General features: G+C 43.4%; 1 protein-coding gene across 1 annotated transcript; it reads right to left on the bottom strand.

Moving 5' to 3' along the window:
- Nucleotides 1–2,138: 2,138 nt before the first annotated feature.
- On the bottom strand, nucleotides 2,139–19,781 carry LOC119163758 (XK-related protein 6). The gene is made up of 5 exons (XM_037415824.2): nucleotides 19,274–19,781; nucleotides 15,758–15,963; nucleotides 12,350–12,635; nucleotides 11,282–11,513; nucleotides 2,139–8,078 (listed from the first exon to the last, which is right to left on the bottom strand). The coding sequence occupies exons 1-5, from the start codon at nucleotides 19,672–19,674 to the stop codon at nucleotides 7,830–7,832; spliced, it is 1,374 nt and encodes a 457-aa protein (XP_037271721.2). The 5' UTR covers nucleotides 19,675–19,781; the 3' UTR covers nucleotides 2,139–7,829.
- Between the last annotated feature and the right edge of the window lie 543 nt (nucleotides 19,782–20,324).

Here is a 20,324-nt window from a genome sequence, read left to right as displayed (position 1 = left end):
TCAATGGCCTTACTCGCTATAAAATTGAAACACGTGGTGCCAATTTCCAGTTTCGGTGCTGGTGGCAGTTTCGTTACTTTTTCCCAAATCCTTTACATTATAGTGAACATGAATTGTGTCCGACATGTAGCTTGTTTTCCTTTAAATAGTCAACAATAAGCACACTACCTGGCGAAAAATATTCTTTTTGCTTCATAAATGAGCTCCTCAAAACAGGAAGTAACAACGAAGGTACATATTCGACGGCAAATGCGTGTCGCCGTTACAATGCTCTCTAGATTTAAAGTCTTTCCAATTAGCGTCACTTTTGACGTGCAAACGGTGTATAATTCAAATTGGCAGGATGAAAGCAAGTTAACTATCGATCCTCTGTAACAAAAAAAAAATATATTTCAGGCACCCTTGCCTTTCCAGATACATTGTGCGACTCTTCTTTTTTTTGCCTCATCACAGTGCATTACTTTTGTTAAATATACAAACTTTCTCAGGAACTCTGAGCCCATGTCTACATACCGCCGCCACAAATATAACAATGAAACACACCAAGGAACATGCTTTTACTCCATTCCAACCGCAGCCGTATCTTCTCAAGGACCAGATTCATCTGAAGGACTGTCATTTCATGACATCTGAAGTCACATTTATTCTCTCATCTAAATTTATTGAACAAGTATTCAGTTCCCCCTTCAAACAGCGGCTCATTGTCGCTTTTGGATGTTCTCACAACCTGAATATAAAACTGTAAACACACCTACCCTAACTGATATCCTCAGTTCACTTCAGACCACACGAAAATTTGCCACACATCAGTAGTAAAGACAGTAATGCGAAGAACCACAATCCAGTGCAGCACACAACAAAAAAAAGAGAAAAAAACACGATATATTTAGCAATCTCGCCAAAAACGGTTACCCAAGATTGTTTATTCAAACCAAAAGCACAATGATGCAATCTCAGAAATGCAGAAACAGTATTTGCCCTATCAACACCAGGACAGAAACATATCACTCTCCGTTGTCCGAGGCACCAGCAAAACCATAGCCCAAACTCAGGCGACGTGCCATTCGTGGAAGGCTGAGTCAGGTGATAGTAAATACGTGAGTGGCCCGACCATTTTCGCTGCGGCCACATGCACTCGAACTCTGAAATAGGAGGGATAAAGGCCGAGCTAGGGCCTGTTCTAAACCGGAAACGATGCCGGGCACGCGTCTTCAAAGTGAAACCACATGTTAGAAGAACTGCTTACGTACTCAGCTACTGTAAAAAAAAAGCAAAAAAGTCTTGCTGACTTCTTACAGTCTGAATGCATTGCCCGCCGCCGAGGATGGGGACGGGTGGTTCGTGCCTCCCGTCTTTGAACCCTAAAGATGAACCGTATGAATTCCGAAACATCGGGACAAGGCCCACTCAAAGTTCTAAAAAGAAGAAGGTGCTCCAAAACACGTTTTCTGTTTTTTTCAGGACTTGCGTTTTCTGCAGGCAAATGGTGTCTCCACAAGGGTGGTCGTGCATTTTCTCCAAGACAGCGGATGTACAATGAACACTGGAGTGGCGAGAAGAAAGGCGACCTTGCACGCGGCTCCTTCATCAAAGCCACCGCAAACCGCGGAGGCTCTGCAGCAGAAGCACATGGCGATATTAGTTTAAGCACATATGTACGCTGTGGTTTCTGCGTTTCTGAGCAAACCTTGTAGCGTGTGCACCGCCAGCATAGTCGCCAGCCACCCCGCAGTACCGCACACATGCAGGGACCCCAAGCATGCACGACTTCCGTGCGAAACCTACAATTGCAAAGAAGGGAGCAGTACGACGCCGTGGTATAATGAAAAAAAAATGGCTTTGGGAACTTGCGAAAGGTATATCATCGTATCCAGAAAACAGCACACAAAGAAGACAAAAAAAGAGAGCGAACACACATGCAGCACTGTGTGTGCTTCTTTTTTTGTTTTCGCCTTGTTTGTGTGTTGTTTGCTTCAAGCATATGCCTGAACACGTGCACTTGCACGAAAGATTACATGTCATTATTGGTGATGTATATCAGTATAGCTCAATTTGACATTCTTAGCAGAGTGACTTAGTGGGCGAGTTGGTTCATTCTTAACGTAGCTTATAGCACGAAAAAACACGAGAGGACAAGGGCAAACTATCAACTAAATTTATTCGGAAAGGCACATTCTTACTTGGGTATTCTAAATGTGTCCTAACTGTGGCCGAAGTAGAGTGTATACTTTCAGTCACACTAGCTGAAGTGCACTTTAGCGAAAGCAACACGATGTGGACAGCAGCTTGTGCCGCACATCAAGGAAGACATGCCAGCCCATAATCGGTAGTGGACGTTCTTGCTGGCATGCATTCAGACAAAATCCGGACAAGTAAGCTCCTACGCCACTCTGTGTTGTGTCTGTTCCCGGCCACAGTTTGTAAATCCTGTCTAGCCTTACATGTGAATTCGCCAGTCTCAGCAGTATCCCAGTAACAATAGTGCAAGCTGAGGCAAATTTTTTTTTTTTTCACATCTTGATACAAAAAGATAAAGCTTGCAGTGAGAAATTTGAAAAAAATATTCAGCAACAGTTACTGATCATCGCACGAAATTTGACATTCTGTTCAGGCGTAGTACTCCTGACAATATATTTATGTTCATGCAGCTAACGGTTGGTGAATTTATGGGCGTAGACAAGAAGTGACCAACCCCTAGCTTGAATGTGCAAGTAGTTGAAGAACTCCCTGCAATGAAAGCAATCGAGGTTGAGCCAAGTTCAGCAGAACTCTTTACATGCGCAAGCCAAGGAACGGCAACTGCAAGGTTTTTTAACAAAAGCTATTTATTATATTTTTAACACCTCGCGAATCGCGCGAACTCCATGTTTATAACAAGGTCACAAACATAACGCACAAAAAACCTTCCATAATACACAAACAGATGCCTTCTTAATTCGACAAAAAAAAACTTGTCTCGTGTTTTCTTTTAACAGTGGAATCGCTTTCAGTTATCACAGATGGCAGGAACAACAGTGTCCCGCGTCAAAGGAGCCTGTGACGGGTGGGCCGGGCATGACCACATATGTGGCACACTTTCTGCACCGAGATCATGTGACTTCTGGGAAAACTGTGCTCTGTGTATTTAAAATTGCCAAAGTGAATACCTAAAGTGTCAACTATCATTATAAATGCGATATTGCACTGTTTTTCTATGGCAACAATTCTTGGCAGTATGGTGTGGGTCTAAATGGAGATCCTTCGGCACATTAAATATAATAGATATAAAGATACATTTTTGAATAGCTAAGAGCTGAGTCGTTCTATCACTGCGCAAAACGGCTGTTAAGATAACCTGATCCAATACTTTGTGAGCCTAACCATAACAAATGTGCATTTATCTAACAGCTATAGGCAGTACTACTAAAGTGCAGCATGTACTTATATCCACGTTGTCTTTAGTATGCAGCTTTCCTTTCTACAGCTCTTCTAACTAATAACCATAACTAATAACATTGGGCACCTCTTGGTAATACTAAATAAAGAAAACAACGCTGCGCAAAAACACATACACAGCAACATGGTTAACAAGAAAATGTGGGCGTTCGCTAATTCCAATATTCTGTGACACAAACTCGTGCATAGTATAAAACTTGAAGCTGTTTCACCATTTTGGCAATGTCTGGACTCTTCGGGCATTTAAAATGGATAACAACATTCAGTGATTATGGTGGCAGGCATTAGTTCAAATTCAACATGTGAATGCTATAGTTATTGGCACCTCGTCGCTCACAAGTTAAACGAAGTGTCAATGGTACAACTGTACAGAAAATTTCAGCAACACAAAGCACACTGATGACTCCCTATTATGCACTATTGTTCAAAAGGCTCAGTTCGTCAAGGACCTTTCAGTCTGCCATATGTTCAACATACATTTGTCATCCGGTAATGTGGATAATTATGTAACAATTCATCATCACTAGTTTAAAAAGCGTCAACATCGACAGCGATCTCTTGATTTTGGGCTCAATAAATCGAGTAAGTTTGTTCCACAATTCAACATATAAATAGTAAGTCTCAGCAGGATTTGCCAAAACTAGCTGCACCAGCGGTAACTAGTCAACATGCTAACTTGGTGTTTTCGTCATCATGGGGTGATTTGTACATACATCCGTAAGCGACCAACTCGTGCAGCACGAATAATAAGCATGGAAAATTCGTGGCATGAAAAATGCTGGGTGGATTTACCACTGCAAAAGTTATGACAAGAAAGCTAACTGCCATCGACGCGGTCGTCACTGGTGCTACCATAAGACTGCTGCCGTTAGCTCACAGCAAAAAATGCTTTCAAAAGTCCCTGCTCATTCAATTCCACTTCTACAAATGGCACAGCAAGAAGCCATCCTCTTGATATGAAACTCTCAAACTGTATTGTAGAACACTGAGACGCTTGTGTGAGTGTGCAGACAATGCTAGCAAAAACAAAAACACGGCTCACATAGTGCAACCAGCAGCAGCAGTTAAAACATAGGACCCAGAAGGAAAAGTTATAATATGTATGTCGCAAATACAAGAATGGGAAGATACAGGAGAAACTAAAAATAAACAAAGCAGGTTTCATTACTTAGCGAACTAAGGACCATAGGGGATGACTAGATGACGAGTTTTGAGCAATCGACCACAAATATTGTGCCTAACTACTTCAATATGTTACAAACTGCCCTTCATAAGCAAGCATTATGCATGAGATAAATTGAATCTCGTTCCAACAAGGCCACACATAATGCGAAAACATATACAAAATATTTGTTACACGCAGACATTAATCTCTTATATGCCGATACTGGCAAGCAAAATTTGTCTTACTCTATTATCTAACAAAAATTAATTATATTCAGTTTGGCTATATCATTCTTCAACTGTACTTGCATGACTGTAGCACATGAGGTTGGAAGTCGTTTGAATAAATTTAAGAGAAAATGAAAGAACAGTACAACACGAGCTAGACGTGGGAATTCACGGCTTCATAACAGGTTTGTAGCAACACCTACTGCTCTTATATTAGGGCTACCATTTCGCCACATGTGCGCTCTGCGTATGCAAAACGTGCATTCTAAATGTTTCAAGCAGCATGACTCGTATGCAAGTAACAGCTTAGAAGTTACGTGCAGGGGTAGCAGGTGTGGATGTGACATTGATATCGATGAGCTGATATTGCCCAAATTTTATCACAGTACAGGTTTATTTAAGAACATGAATCTCTCTGCAATAGCCGCCCTCAAAGCGATACACTGCAACGTCATTCGGATATCAAAGCTACCTTAAATGGGCGGTGAAACGAATAAAAATTTCTTTCAGCACTAAACATGATGAGTCATTCATGTGGACTTTGATCTTTAGAAATCATGTAATCCTATCTTCAAAGGTTTTCGGAGCTCAGGACTTCAGAAACAGCGATTTTCTTTCCTGTTGATGCACATATATCACATTTCAAGCTAAAAGGTGCAGCGAATAAATTACCACACAACTTCCATATTCGTTTAAAATGTAGGTTAAATGGCAAAAGTACGAGGGCATTTATGTTTTTACAAATATTGTGTGCCCGACACCTTTGCTGCCATCTATAGCCTCAATCATGCACATGTTTCAAAGCTTTGTACCTTAGACAGTCATGAAGCAATGCAAGGATTGGCACATTAAATCTGAATATTTTAGAGTGCAGCCATCCACAAAACACCCAAAAATACCCTAAAAAACTTAATGCTTCAACTAAGCTGCTACAGCACAAATCACTGCCGATAATTTCATTAAAAGCTGCCATTTCAAAGCACAAAAGTACTAGCACACTTTAGCAGAGGTTACTGGCTCACACCAAGAATTTTCCAAGTAGTATACACGAAGTTTACAACTTGAATGTGTAATTTACTGTTCAAAATGAAGCAACAGCAAACATTAGGCACAGGCATACACAATAAGCAATCCATGACTAATGCACATCATCCAGTGCTTCTTAACAACCTACTACCGTCTCACCGTTAATGAATCTATGCATGTACATCACCCAAGCTCAACTTAATGAATTCCTGCTTGTAATACAGAACTCTACGAATATTTGCACTTCATCATTACCTCAGTCTCCTTGCTTCAGCACTTGAAGTTACTTCACTAGCAAGTTCTGCACGTAATTTTTTTAAATGTGCACAAACCATATTCAACATCGGCTGGTGTTCTTTTGTAGTTGTTACAAAAAGACGAAGCACAGCCAGCCACAGACACTCATTAGACGTAGGTACCCCAACAAGTTCAGTCTCGCTTTTTAACACCTTGCTTCCTAATTAAATGAAAATAATTAAATTCATACCAACCATAAATGTAAGGCTTTCACCGTAAAGAACTGGCCACACGGCAACCGATCGAACCATTAAACCGCAACTGTAATGGCTCGATCGTTACTAAACTGAAAACTGTGGTCGTAGGGTGGCCGTACTGCATGCACGAGTGATGGCAAATAATGTTTTACTTTTGTGAGCTTGATGCACACAGCACCTTCACACTTGACGTTTTGGCACTGTTACATTTTTCTTGTAGTCACATGTCACTGACAAGATGGCTTTCCAGCACGGCTCAGTTACCTTGTGGCTGAGCAAGTGACAACCTTAAAAGTGAAGTTGGACGAGAGTGGTAGAGGGAATCTGGTGTAACTTTCCCTATGGTTCTAAATATGACAGGATGTACATTTCTCAGCTGGGCACTCCAGAAAAACATAGCATAACTCCATGACATCACTAATGTGTTCCTTAGGTATGTTGTATTGGATGTGAATAGAGACATACTACTGCGAATGAAGCAACAAGAAATAAAGCTCAGCCCTGTAGATAAGGACAGTCACAGCTGTAAATTGGCGCATTTCATACTTTTTTGTACTGTTATTATTTGTCTTTTTCAATGCTTTGTACTGAATAATAAAAGAACTCTGAATATTACTGAAACAAACATGCATCTAATATAAAAGTAACTTTCCTGCATCAGAAAATTTCTCAGACACGTTTCTTCATTAGAGTGTAAACGGAGAAGGACACATTCTTACTTACTCCATTATATTACATAATTCATCATATCAGTGTTTTTTTATATCTCGGCTAAACTATGCATGTCAGTTAGTGTCGACCTTCGCAGCGGTTTCATTTAGACAAGATGAACAGTCAGGATAACTGCCATTCGGGCGTAACAAAAGCGCCCGAGTTCTTTCTTTGTCTCTGTTCAAGTTGTGCTATTGAAATTGTCAATGATGGACGGCTTAGCCATTGCCACTGTGGCAGGGAGGGGGGGGGGGGGGGTGTATTTTCCTTGCAGAGCCCTTGCTTGCATACACAAACCAATCTTATCCTTATGTTATGTTTTGCTTAAGTTTTTGTACACTCTGCGTGTGTTATGGGGGCACCAAAATGGTAACAGGGTAAAAGGTAACAACAAGGTTGGTCTGTGATTACTGTCCTGCTTAGTTTATCAAATGCACAAAAGGTACAAGATGGATAAGGGAAACGCGAGATAAGGATAAGGCTGGTTTGTGCATATGGGCCTAAGACTCGTCGATATCCCCAGTCGTAAGACACTGTATGACATTTCGCCGCTGGTGAAAACAGCACATGCAAAAAAGACACGAACAAAACAATGAGTGTGTTGCCCTCACAAGCAGTAAAATGTCATACAGTAAGTAACACGAACCAAGCCAAAGAGTTCTCCTCAGCTATCAGACACCTAAGCTTCTTGAAGAAAGCCACCTTGCCGCTATTGTGATCCCACAACACAAATCTACCTGCGATTGCTCTTGAACTAATCCGTACTCTCGGTCAAACGTCAACCCTATTGCGACTGTCACGCGCTGCGCTGCTGTCCGTGTCGCAGGAACAACTGCAGTCATCTTCGCTGGGCGGAGACTGTGCGGTGAGAGATTCAAGGTGGCCGGCCATGTCGTTCTCAAGTGCACTGGCCTTGAGCATCTCCTCGCGCATCTGCGCCCGTGGCAGCGGAAGACACTGGTTTCGACGCAGCACCACCGGAATGCTGCCCGTAGGATGGAGGAGAAGATAGTAGATCACCTGCACAAACAAACTGCATTGTCTCACACATAACCTGCACCGAAAATTGAAAAAAGAAAAGAAAGACTGAAAAGTGGGGGTGCGGGTTATCTGCGAACAATCCGAAATAAGAGGTCGGCTTCGCAGCAACGCATGGCCTGCCATGCAGTCCGCATCCCCATCGGCATCGTCCAATGCAAAGCCAATAAAAGCCAACACAGGCCATAGATAGACCCCCTCCGTAGCGTGTTTATTTACTTTTTGCGTGCTTTGTTTGATTTCGTCAACAGAGTCACAAAAGTGATTTGATAGCGCCTGTAGTTTCTTTGTTTACTAACGTACCAGTACCCTTAGCGGTATCCTCTGCATGTGCTGCACTTGAGGGCGACGCAACTTTGAATGAAAAGACTTATTCCGTTGTTGACGAGCTCCGCCATCTACCAGAATTCTGCCTGTCTAGTATGTAATTTTCCTACAAAGAAATAGTTTTCAGGCAGAACAGTGGAACCGCAATGGGAGCCTCCATGTCCGTCACAATGGCAAACCCGACCATCGAGCCTATAGAAGGGAAAGCACTGAGCTCCTTCTCGCCGCGACCCAAGCTCTTTCTTCATTACATGGACGATTCTTTTTGTGTCATGAAGACGTCTGAAATTGAAAACTTCAAAAAGCGCTTAAATTTCGTGCACCCAACCATACAATTCACGGCCGAGTGTGAAAGCGGCCAAAGCCTGCCCTTTCTCGATGTACAGGGGGCAAGAAAGCGCAATGAGTTGGAGCTCTCTGTCCACAGGAAGCCTGCGTACACCAGCTGTTACCTTCAATATGATTAACATCATTCGGCCAGCTAGAAGGCCTCGGTTGTGATCACATTACTTCAGAGAGCCAAGAACATATGTTCCAATGACACGGAATGCGGGAAAGAAGAGGCTCATGTAATTTGCGGACCTCAGAAAAAATGAATACCCGAAAAACTTCATTCGATCCGTCACCAGCCGCGCAGAGCAAAAGAGGCTATGCAAACCCCAACCAGCTTTGATTGGCAGCTTTCCGAAACACGTGTCGGTTCCATACGTCCAAGAAACCAGCGAGGCTTTGGCTCAAATTTTCAATAAAGAAGGGGTGCACATCGCACACACGCCTATGCCTTTATGCACGCTGGGCTGCTTCCTCCCCCACCCGAAAGACCGGCCAACAATAGACAGGACTCCCGGCATTGTTTACAAAATCGCCTCCGCAGAGTGCCCTTCGTATATTGGCAATACGAAAACCTGCCCGAACGACTCAAACAACACGTGAATGACATCCGGAAGCTGAACAAAGAGCGCAGCGCCGTCGCTGAACACTGTGAGACGTTTGACAACTAAGATAAATTTCAACGAAACAACCACCCTGGAAAGCGAGACTACCTGAAGGAGAAGACTCCTAATTGAGTCGTGGCATATACAGCGAACAGTCCAAAACATGAATCGTTCCCTCGGAACCATTCCCCCAGTGTATGCAAATGGACTACGCTCCGTGGCAAAACGTGGGGTCATTAATCGCCGCGTGAGTGCTTTCAAGACGCCGCTCCAGTGTCGCCACAGTCCCCTCCTGAGAAAGGAGCCAAGTCGGTTCCGGCACGTCAATTTTAACGTGTTTTCACATACTTTACTTTGGTTGGAGTTGAGACAGTTTTGCTCAGTTCTCTTGGGTTTGAATGTTTCAGTCTAATGCTACTGTCTAGGCCTTGTTATACTTCAATGCAACTACAAATTCATGATATGTGATGGTAAGTAGTTTAATATACAGTGGCACTTTCTGAATGTAGTATTTGCCGGCATAATGAACGCACTCACATAATAAACACACCGCCAACTTCAGTCTTCAATATTTGGATTTTTTTTTTTCTCCTGCGCAATAAATGCACCCCCGACAATCATCCGCAGTAGTTCCGCAAACCGACACCTGGCGCTTTCTTGCCTGATGAATGTTTTCCGTTTTTTATTATGCCGACGCCCTCGGCCCCCTCAGCTAGCTTCTTCACCCCCTTTGGGTGCTGCCATGTGCCATTTCGTTTTTATTTTTCTCTGTGCGTGGCACATACTTCGTCTTTTTAATTATACATGCACCACAGCAGGATTCATGAACATTGTGAGTCTAGAGACTCCGCAGCAGACAAGCACACAGTGACCAATGTTCATGAATCCGCCAAGCAACGGCTGCTTCCCGCAAATATGAAACTTTAAGGCCTAACAACATTCATGCGATTTTTGAGCCACGACCATAGGATCTCCAGTCGCCATGGCTGTTGTTAAAGGCCATTGATCACCATCATGTCACAGGTTTCTCGAAAACCAGAAAAAAATCACTTTTCACCCAGAAAAACATGGTAGCACCTTTGATTCCAGCTTGAGTTGCAATTAGCTCTTCATGCTTGTCATCTGTGCATACTTCAAGGAATGCAGAATATAGGCTACCTCTTCTACAGTCACTTCTCAGGTGGACAGTGAGGCAGCAGTCATATTTTGCGATTAACCTTGTTATTAATAGTTTGTTTGGATGGTTTGGCAGTCGCTCCCTGCAATGTTGTTTACTTGCTACAGTGTCAACGGCGACAGCGTCGTTGTCGTGCGAGGTTGCCTGAGGTTTCCACATAGTTGGCAAAGTGCGTCGTAGCGTGTAGCGCACGCTTATGGACGCCCCTCGAGATCACAGCAGATACCACTGTTGCAGTTAAATGATTGCAAAAAAAGAAAGCTGCAAAAGGCTGACATAGAGTGCGGGCAGTGTGGGGACAGCTGGCAGATGATAGCGCCATCAACCACCGAAGATAAGTGAAGTGCAACAAAGAAGCCTTTTCCGAACAGTGTGCACATGTGTCAACTTCAACACTAAGCGGCCAAATTTTTTTTCGCATTAACGCATCTTTAGCTCATCTCAAAAACGTTTACATGAAATTTGCCCCACATAATAAGCACACCCTAACATTGCTTCGATTTTTCGGAAAGATAAGTGCGTTCATTGCTCGGGTATCTGTGGTAAACATTGCTGGAAGTGGCACTCCATGTGTGTGATTGACTCTCCTTTTGTCCGTATTGTCGTCGCACCTTACACTTCAAGATATGCAGCACCAACACATGCCGACTGATATCCTTCCATTCTAGCCATATCAGTACTATCCAACTTCGATTATGCTACAACAACACACCAAGTTCTCTACCTTATCGTCTGCGCACACTTACCATGAAGGTGATGCCAAGGAAAAAGCAGAGGGTACCACCAAGCACTGCAGGAACCTTGTACCATATGTCTGACGGACTGTATGCATAGAAGACGCCCAGCAGGATGGTGTTCTCAACAAAGGTGCCCACGTAGAAGGCAGACATGCGAAACCGAGTCGGGGTGTCCACGGGGTTCAGGTAGCAGAAGATGAACACCACGCCAAGCACCAGGTTGTACACCAGCTCCTCCACTCTGCAATTGAGAAAAGGAATTAAGATTTCTGTATCTTGAGCTGTGACCGACACTGTAAACAGCTACCGCAGACAGGTACTGACTCACAAAAAAATTATTACAGCACAAACAAATTAAAGAGTATATACCATCAGCTAGCACGGGTGACTTGTGTGCCAAGCGAAACATGATTGCTAAACAAGTTACAGGAGAGTTAAGGCAACTTGAGGTGCCACGTCTCTTCTCACAAATGGAACCGTGGAAAAAATCTAACCCCTTTGGCTCTGACATTCTCTATGACTGTGTCACGCTTCGGCATAGAAAAAAAAAGAAAAATATCATGCAAAGCTGATTCAAGGTTTCCTTCTGCTTATTGAAGCCCTGCACTTTGTTCAGTATGCTATGCTTGCTATGCTGAATAATAACCCAACCTCTAGAGGCCAATCGGAACACTTTCATCTAATTGTCTTTAGAATTTCACGAGCTTCCATTAACACATTAACAAAGCTCTTGGAATGTTTGTTGTCCTACTTACTGCTCGATGTTTTCTGCCACCTCAAAGCGGCTGATGATGATTTTGAACAAAATTACATGCTATGCACTCGCGATCGATACTCGTATTTCTTACAGTTATGTACTTTTAGTTTTGCCTAAGGTTGGATGTTAGACTCACTGATGTGTTATAATAAATGCCACTGGCGAGGCACATACAAGGCGGCACAAAGAGTGACACAAACACAAAGCACTCTGTGTGCATTAAACTTATTTCAGACTATCGCGATCCAAGCTGGAAGCACAAGTTTCACAAAAGCTTGGGTAACACTGGTGTACACAACCAATACATCAGTTGTCCCAACCTGTTCTCGTAGAACTGCGTCTTCATCGAGATGATCCACGCAGACATGATGAGCCAGCGGAGGCCACAGACAAGGAACATGTAGAGTGGGAACAGCGAGGCAAACAGCCCCAGTGCCAGCACTCTGGGCACGATGACAAAAAGACGCCACAGGAAGTAGACGGCTGCGCCGCGCCACCGCATGTTGGCTTTGTCCTCGATGACCAGCCGCAGCGACTTGTTGTACGAGGCCAGGGACCAGGCCACTGACACCAAAGACGTCACGATGGACACATTCTGTGCCACCACTGACGAAAAGAGAGGGGTCAGCAGTTTATGAGGGATGCGAGGAACCTATATTCTGTCACGACTTAAAGGAAACATAGGCTCCACCTACATAAATGCAGCATGCCTGCACTTGACCTGTGAAAGACAGCATTGCTAGATTGTTCCACTCAAACCACAACTATGTATTCTCGGATAATATAAATACTACGCATATAAACAGTTAAAGACTCATTGTTATTACCCAGAAGAGATGAGCAGTGTTGTCAGAGTCCCTGACAGGCCTGTAGCGAGGAACATTAAATGGGAAGCATTTCTTTGCATACTGTAAGCACTTTTGGTATCTATCTGCGTGTTTATCTATCTATCTAGCCGCTTACATCTGGGTGCTCACGTGATCATCCCCTTAACTTGGTGAGAACCAAAATTGGTATCGGAGGGTAAAATAGTATGCCGAATTTGACGCGCTGGTCAACACAGCAAGAATGCCACAATCCCGTTGTATACATCGTCAAACACTTCCCACCAGACAGTGACAGTTTTTTCTAACGTTCACGCGTTAGAAAAAACATGAAATCGGCAGCATTGACTCGAGGAATGCAAAAAATTAATGTCAGGATCCCAGCAGGAATCAAACCCAAGCATTCTACATGGCAAACAAGCATTCCACCACAAAGTCACACCAGGCCTCGGAAGTGCTTTTCAAATACAGCTTAATGTTCGCAAAACATCAGTTGTAGTTGCAGTGCTGGCTATCTGGTTTTATAAAGCTTACATGTGTACACTTTTAATACTGCCGCCACATCGGGTTAATGACAATTGTAGTGGGGCGCCGTGAACTGGAGTTGATTTATATAGCAGTGTGCAGGCTACCATCCTCGCGAGCCCCAGCGCTTCGTAACAGCTTATCGCTTCTAGTGTTGCTAATACTCATGTTCCTGTTGGCATCGTTGCGCAAGTGCAAACAACTGGTTATATAAACATCTGCAATTCTTCTGCTTATGTCTGTATGTGCAATATTTATACATATATTTAACGTCATTTCATGGCCTTGTCGCTTAATAAAAAAATTACAACACAGTTACTTCCCCTCCGCATGCTTTGCATAATGTCGATTCCCAAGGCACGTGGGATCTGCCAAAATTTTTTTTGGAGGGGAGGGGGGAGGAACTTGTTGAAGGCCTTGGAAAACGTCTAGTTTCATTAATTATTTTTAGCAAAACAACCTGATTCATCTGAACTTTAGGGGGAGGAGGGGGGGCTACCTTCTCTTTGGCTATGGGCCTGGTCGCTGATGAGACTTACTGGGACGGAGAAGTTTCCAACTTGAAATCAGCATAATAAAAGCGTGTTTTTGTGGCAAAGTTAGCTGTCTGAAACACTCGAGCAGTGCTTGATGTTATGAAAATGAGCAAGCACTACTGGGTGAAGCATTTATGCAAATTGTTTGAGGCAGGGACGTAGGTGCCTGTGGGCGGAGCCGACATCTTTGCTTAACTTGTAACAGAGCGCAACGTAGAGGTCTGAAAAGTTGGTTTGCTGTCCAAAATGTGAGTCGTTTTACTATTTAAGCACAACATCAATACGACATGGATGCAGAGGAAACCGAGATACCCACTTTGTTTCTGTCAACCATATCAATCTTTGCTGTGCTTAAATGAATTTACGCCTGTCAACGTGCGAAATATTGTTTTAAACTAGCTCAATGATACACTTAGATTTTAACTGAACAACGAACAGAATGATGAAACAAAAATGACAAATCATTTGACAATGGTGTTAGTGCTCTGTCAAAAAAAAAACATACATTGCATTTCATACATACTAAAAAGCAATTACCAGTTTAAAGACTTCTTTCACAGCTCGTGTCGGAGGTCATTACATAGTTTGCCACATTGAAACAAATATGATTGTCTCGTAATTTTGAAGTTAACATTATGTCTCATATTTTTATATGCAATGTGGTACGTTCTTCACATGGACTGTGTTGCAGGTTTGAATCATTGAATTAGTAGAGCTGCACGTTTTTGTAACATGTGGAACCTGCAAATTGCTAGTGACAAAAACATAATGCGCTGGATATTGAAATCTTATAGCCATACAAATAATACATGATTTGATGTAATTTTACATACATATATCCCAATATATTTGTCATAAGTGAAGCACCAGCTATTGTACGAAGTAATGCAGATGGATAACAGCACAGAAAACAATGTGCAGAGTATAAAAATGTTCAGTCCTGCCTCCCGGCATCCTGATTTATCCTCCTCGGTCGCTGGGTACCCAATTGGGTATTGCTGTTTTAAGGGCTACAGATCATCACAGTTCGATATTGGTGTGTCCAAATTTGTCTTGCCACAATAAAATTGAGTTGCTTTCATGAAGCCTTGATAGGTGGCGTCGTGTGTCTAGTCATAATCGAAAAGTGAGCGAACGAAAATGACCGAGTACTGCACAAGCAATTTGCTGCGTCCTCGTGATTAGCGAAAGCATTTTTTCTTAGTTGTAGCGTGAACAACATTGTCTATAGTGCAATCCTTTAACTGTGGACACCTTGTAGATCATATTGAAAGTCATTTCTGTCTGATATTTTTGTTTCACCCAATCTCAGAGACTTCAAAAGATCAAGAGTACGCAAATACGTACCACCACATTTTGAGACAGCTGCTCAATTTTTTGAATTCACAATTTTTCGAATTCACAATTTTTTTGCATTTATATTCAAGAGCAGGGAGTGAAATAATGCAGTTTCGCAAAAGCTTTTTACATTGGTGCATTCTCGGGACTGAGGAGGTTATAACCTGATGTTCATACATCACAGTAGGAAGATTGAATAATAAAATATTCTGTCTCCGCATCCTTACACACTGCATGACATACTGTAATATGCTATATAAACGTTTCGCTTTTTTTTTTACAATCTATAGCGGCCTCCACCAACCAAGTAATGTAATGTAACCACGGTATTGTTATGTAACAATATTACACTATATTACTACATTCATCAGACTGCATGTCATACTGCTATTAGAACACGAAGCTATGTAAGAATCTGGCATCTGTTCCGGTTTTTGTAAGCACTCAGGACAAATAAATTTGAATTCATTTCAATGAATCCCACATCTCTTGGGAGACAACTGACTCGTCCAAAAGTCTTCCTCTTGGTGAGGGTAGTCCCTGGCCAGAATGCAGATCTGCAGAATCAACTGTGGAGTGGCCTCCATGAAGCATTCAAAGAGACGCAACATGCTGGCGTCGACATCTTCCTCCGCACTCCGTCTGTAGAACTCCCGCTGCTCCGATTTGCTGCGGGCGCTTTTAAGGCCATAGATGAGGGCATCCACATACCTGCATCCACAAATCAACTTTACCTGTGTTGCCTAAACTGCAGACGCTGCCACGCATACGAATCATCTGAACCTTATGGCAGGCCTGTCTATGTGTTCCAACAAAGAATGCTGGTAGGTATCGAAGTGCAAACGCTAACTAAAAGTTGGATAGCAGACTGTCTGTCAATTGAAATCTTTTGAATAGAATAGCTACTTAAATGAAACTGCCTCTAGGATGATTGCTTTTGAACACAAACTTCATACCCTCGTCCACCTCTCAGTAAATGAAACTCCTCTTCATTGGAACATATCTGCCTATTTCCTTCAGGTTCCATTTTATGAGTATTCCATATTTTGTGTTCATGGTGTGAACAGAAAGCATCAACAATAGCGACAAGGGCTGTCAAGAACTGTTTCAAAAGTATGGGACTAGACTCTAGACTTAAAAGAAAACCATCATATTATATGCTTATAGTACATATGCATCCCTCCTTGTTATCATTACAATTACTGGTTTTGTTCTTTTTTTTTCCTTCCCTGTCGAGAGTAGCAGGTCAGAGAATATTAGCTCAGGCCAACTTCTCTGCCTTCCTCTAAAAATCCATCTTTCTCTCTCGCCCACATCGCCTGCAGCAGAGTCATACATGCTGGAGTATGAACATGCAATATCTCAGTGAAAACCCTCCATTTTGATATATTTTGGGATGCATTACCACTGCTTAACTAAGCCAGAGTGCGACACTACAAGCTTGCTAAGAATGTATCTTTAGGCCCATAGACATTACAGTAGGAAATTTGAGAGCACTTTGTCAACTTAACTCTAAGCTATGTCTGCCTGATTGTATTTGTGGAAGCTTCACGTTTTGTGAAAGCTTTGAGCCTGACTGCTGGGACGTACGTGTATACAAGGTGCCTATATTAGCTGTATAAAGCACACTACAGCTGTAAAAATAAATTTAGAACATTTGACTCATGTCATTCATCGAATGACTTTACACTTGTGAATTTACAGTTCTGCATATAGACCGATTTTCACAAAGGCAGTTTGGCCACTGCAAGGAGTTACACATTATTAATAATTGTCAGGGTTTCAGATCCTAAAACCATGTCGATCAAGAAACAAGGGGTACAGGAGGGCTCGGGAAATTTCAACCACTTGGAGTTCTTCGATGTGCACCTGAATCCAAACACATGGGCCTCCAGCATTTCGCTTCCATATAAATGCATAAATGCAACTGCCGAGACCAGGATTCGATCCAACCACTTTTGAGTCGACAACCAAGCCCCATGACTGATAGACAGTGGGAGAAAGAGTTCCTAATTGAAAAGCCTCATTGAGGAAAGATGCTGGTAACGTTTTCTTGTATTGTGCCAAGCAGAGAAGCAAAGGAAAACCCATAGAGCTAACTTCTTTTTCTTGGCTTATCGGGTTCAACATTAGGTGTGCCCAGGATAACCACATGATGTAGGCAATACCGCTTTAATCTCCATTTCCTGTCGAACACATGATTAGGCAGAGACTGAGGCTGTTGCGAATGGGAAGGAAAATGAGCTTGCAACCGATTTTATTTAAAGGCCAACTACGGCGATCTCTTTAGGTCAATGGATCTCAATAAAATTCGCTGGGTAGGTTCCTTTGCACATTTCCGTCACTTATGCCAAACTACAGGCTTCAGAAATGCACTGACTGTTTGCAAATTATATTATAGACTGCCTCGAAAACCTCACCTCGCTTGCCAGAATTATTCGCAACACTGTCTGTGTGACGTCGTGTTTGGTATGTCAACAGAAGTGACGCAGCCAATAGCATCACTACTTTCACCGCTACAGCGTTTATTGAGCTGGCCACAAAGCGACGGCGGCGGTTTTCGGCACGGGTATAGCATGGGAAAGTTTTCTCCCTTCTTCTGTGGGGTTTGGCCGGCGCTTCGCTAGTCTGGCTTTCACAGTTTTCATACTACGTGCCGCCGAGACCAGTATATGACCTCCGGTTCTTACCAAATAGTACGTCATACGCAGACAGGGTGCCCGGTATTACACCTTTTTGCTTATTGAAAATCATTTTTTCGAATTTCCTGAGCATTTTAGCTATTCGGCTCGTGACAAGAGTGCCTCAGGAACATAGAAACACCATTATCTTGACACGGTTGAAAAATCGCAGGAGTTGGCCTTAAAGTAAGCATGCCTATCCCGCCGTTGCAGCTGGGCTGTTTTTTGGCTTGGCAAAAGCGGGAGGCACCAATGTTGACTGCTAATAAAACGAACCAGCAGCAAGACAAAGGCTGACTGTGTTTCATCCCACTTAATATATGACATAGCTAATCTAAGCAATTGTGTTTAAAACAATATCTATAGAAGCACTTCGACAGAATCATCATTTGGCCATTAGCAATAGAGTTTATATCGATATCTCTACTTCATAAGCAAAGTGAATAGGTCACACCATAAAGTGTAATCAAGTAGTGCTTTACAAACTGAAGTGACGTGCGATTAGAATCCCTGGTATCTCTTGTGACAGTCCACTGTTATGCATGTTAGCCTATAAATCTATATTTTTCATTGTGCGTGATATTGGGGTTTGAGGCCTTACAAATAAAGCCATAGTTTTGTGACAGACCACTGTTATGCACGTAAACCTATCTATATTCCTCATTGTGCCTGAAATGGCGGTTGGTGGCCTTACAGATATATATAGTGCCATATACAGCATTGTTCTGGTGTTGACACATGCAATAACCGAGTGATAAAGATAAATGTCTGCTCTCAAGTACAACGCTAGCTAGGGCACACGAAAATGATGTGGTATGCTATGCTCTTCCTTTTTTTTTTACTACAAAAAAAAAAACATTTCTATGTGTAAGGAAACACGCTTGAGAAATATATTTGCTTGTTTTACTGTTAACGAAATAATTTTAATAATTCAGCGATAACACACTTTACGAGGGACATTTCTGAAGTATCCATGCGGACCTTTCTGGAATGATCCTGATGCACTATCAACCTATTATCTTGGAGATAATGCCCAGTAGATCACAATGGGTCGTCCCGGCTGGGATGGCCCAGAAAACGTGAGACCGCGGGCAGGTTCAATCATGTTTTCCCCTTCTCATTCTTAGAAAGTGCTAAGCGTTCCTCCAAATGTTTTCACTCAGGAGGATAGTCAGAATAGGGCCACAAAATCGCAGCAGGAACGTCCTTAGAGCGTGCCTTGAATGCATGCGTGCTCTTAGGATCGTCTCTAGGCACGTGGCTTCACCGAACAAACACAATCGGACACTATTCTGGCTTTGCGGACTTCAATCAACGTTTCGGCGGCAGCCTCCACTCACCTGACAACTTGTCCCAGCTGCAGCAAGTGGAAGGCAGTTCTCACAAACCACTGCAACTTGGACGGGTGCTTGCCGTGCTGCTTGAGATCGAGTAGATACCACCTAAAGCTAAAGCCCATCATGATGGTCGCGGGCACCATAATAAAGGCGACAGTCAGGCCGAAATACCAGTAACTGCCGTCATTGTAGTGTCGGTAGGCGACCCAGATGTCCGAACCAGTGTCGAAGAGAAAGCTGCCTACCGAGCAAATCACGCACAGACCGTCCAGAATGGTGTACTTGCGCTGCTTGAAAGCCGTGCGCACTGACGGTTTGATCACCTTGGGCGGCTCGCAGTTGCAATTGGAGCCGTTGGCAATCGGGCCGGACGAGACAACGTCCTTCTTTTCCGAAGCTGACATCGCTCCGTGTTTCAGCGATTATTGCCATTAGAACCGCGGCGACGATATAACGCCAATGCAACCAGTTCTTTAATCGTGCCACTCACAAGCGCGACGGAGCGTCAGACCGCACATAATGACCCAGTGGCAAGCACGGGCAAAGGCTCGGCGCTCACAGCGGGTCATCTAACAACAACGCGACACTGTACACCGCACATCAGCAAGCACACACATCCTTTTCGTCCTCGGCTGAGCGTGACGTTTGACCAGAGCAGCTTGTGACGTACCCCCCCGGGGATCCGCAAGAGCCAGCAACAAAGCTGTCCTCTCCCTCTCCAACTGCTTTTTATAACACCGCTCGATCCACGCCTGTTGCGCTGTGGAGAGGCTCTCTCTTTTGTTCTCTTCACGCCTCAGCGACAGTTGACTGATGGGCCAGGTACGACTCGCCGATCACACTGAACTGCCAGACCGGACCACGGAATGCGAAGTGAGCGGCTGCTGCGACAAGGACGTCTACTTTGGATGTGTGTTTCTCCATGACAGTTTCTGTTTCGGTTTCTCCGCATTCCGCATCTCTATCCGGCTATCCTATATACTCGCTGAGCGTGCGCGCTCCACTGATAACAAGCCCCTCGCGCAGCACGTACTAGTGAAGCTCGGACAAGCTT

This window comes from Rhipicephalus microplus, chromosome 9 (genome assembly GCF_043290135.1).
Source record: "Rhipicephalus microplus isolate Deutch F79 chromosome 9, USDA_Rmic, whole genome shotgun sequence".
NCBI classification, from domain to species: Eukaryota; Metazoa; Arthropoda; class Arachnida; order Ixodida; family Ixodidae; genus Rhipicephalus; species Rhipicephalus microplus.
The sequence above is the reverse complement of the archived record's forward strand: the minus strand, read 5'-3'. Positions and strand labels throughout refer to the sequence as shown.

Excerpts from the sequence above, each read along its gene's own strand:
- LOC119163758 (XM_037415824.2), bottom strand. The coding sequence starts at position 19,674 with ATGTCAGCTTCGGAAAAGAAGGACGTTGTCTCGTCCGGCCCGATTGCC. Across the intron at positions 15,964-19,273 it reads CAGCTGGGACAAGTTGTCAG|GTATGTGGATGCCCTCATCT; the intron begins GTGAGTGGAGGC and ends TTGTGGATGCAG. Across the intron at positions 12,636-15,757 it reads AGAGGAAGACTTTTGGACGA|TGGTGGCACAGAATGTGTCC; the intron begins GTCAGTTGTCTC and ends TCTTTTCGTCAG.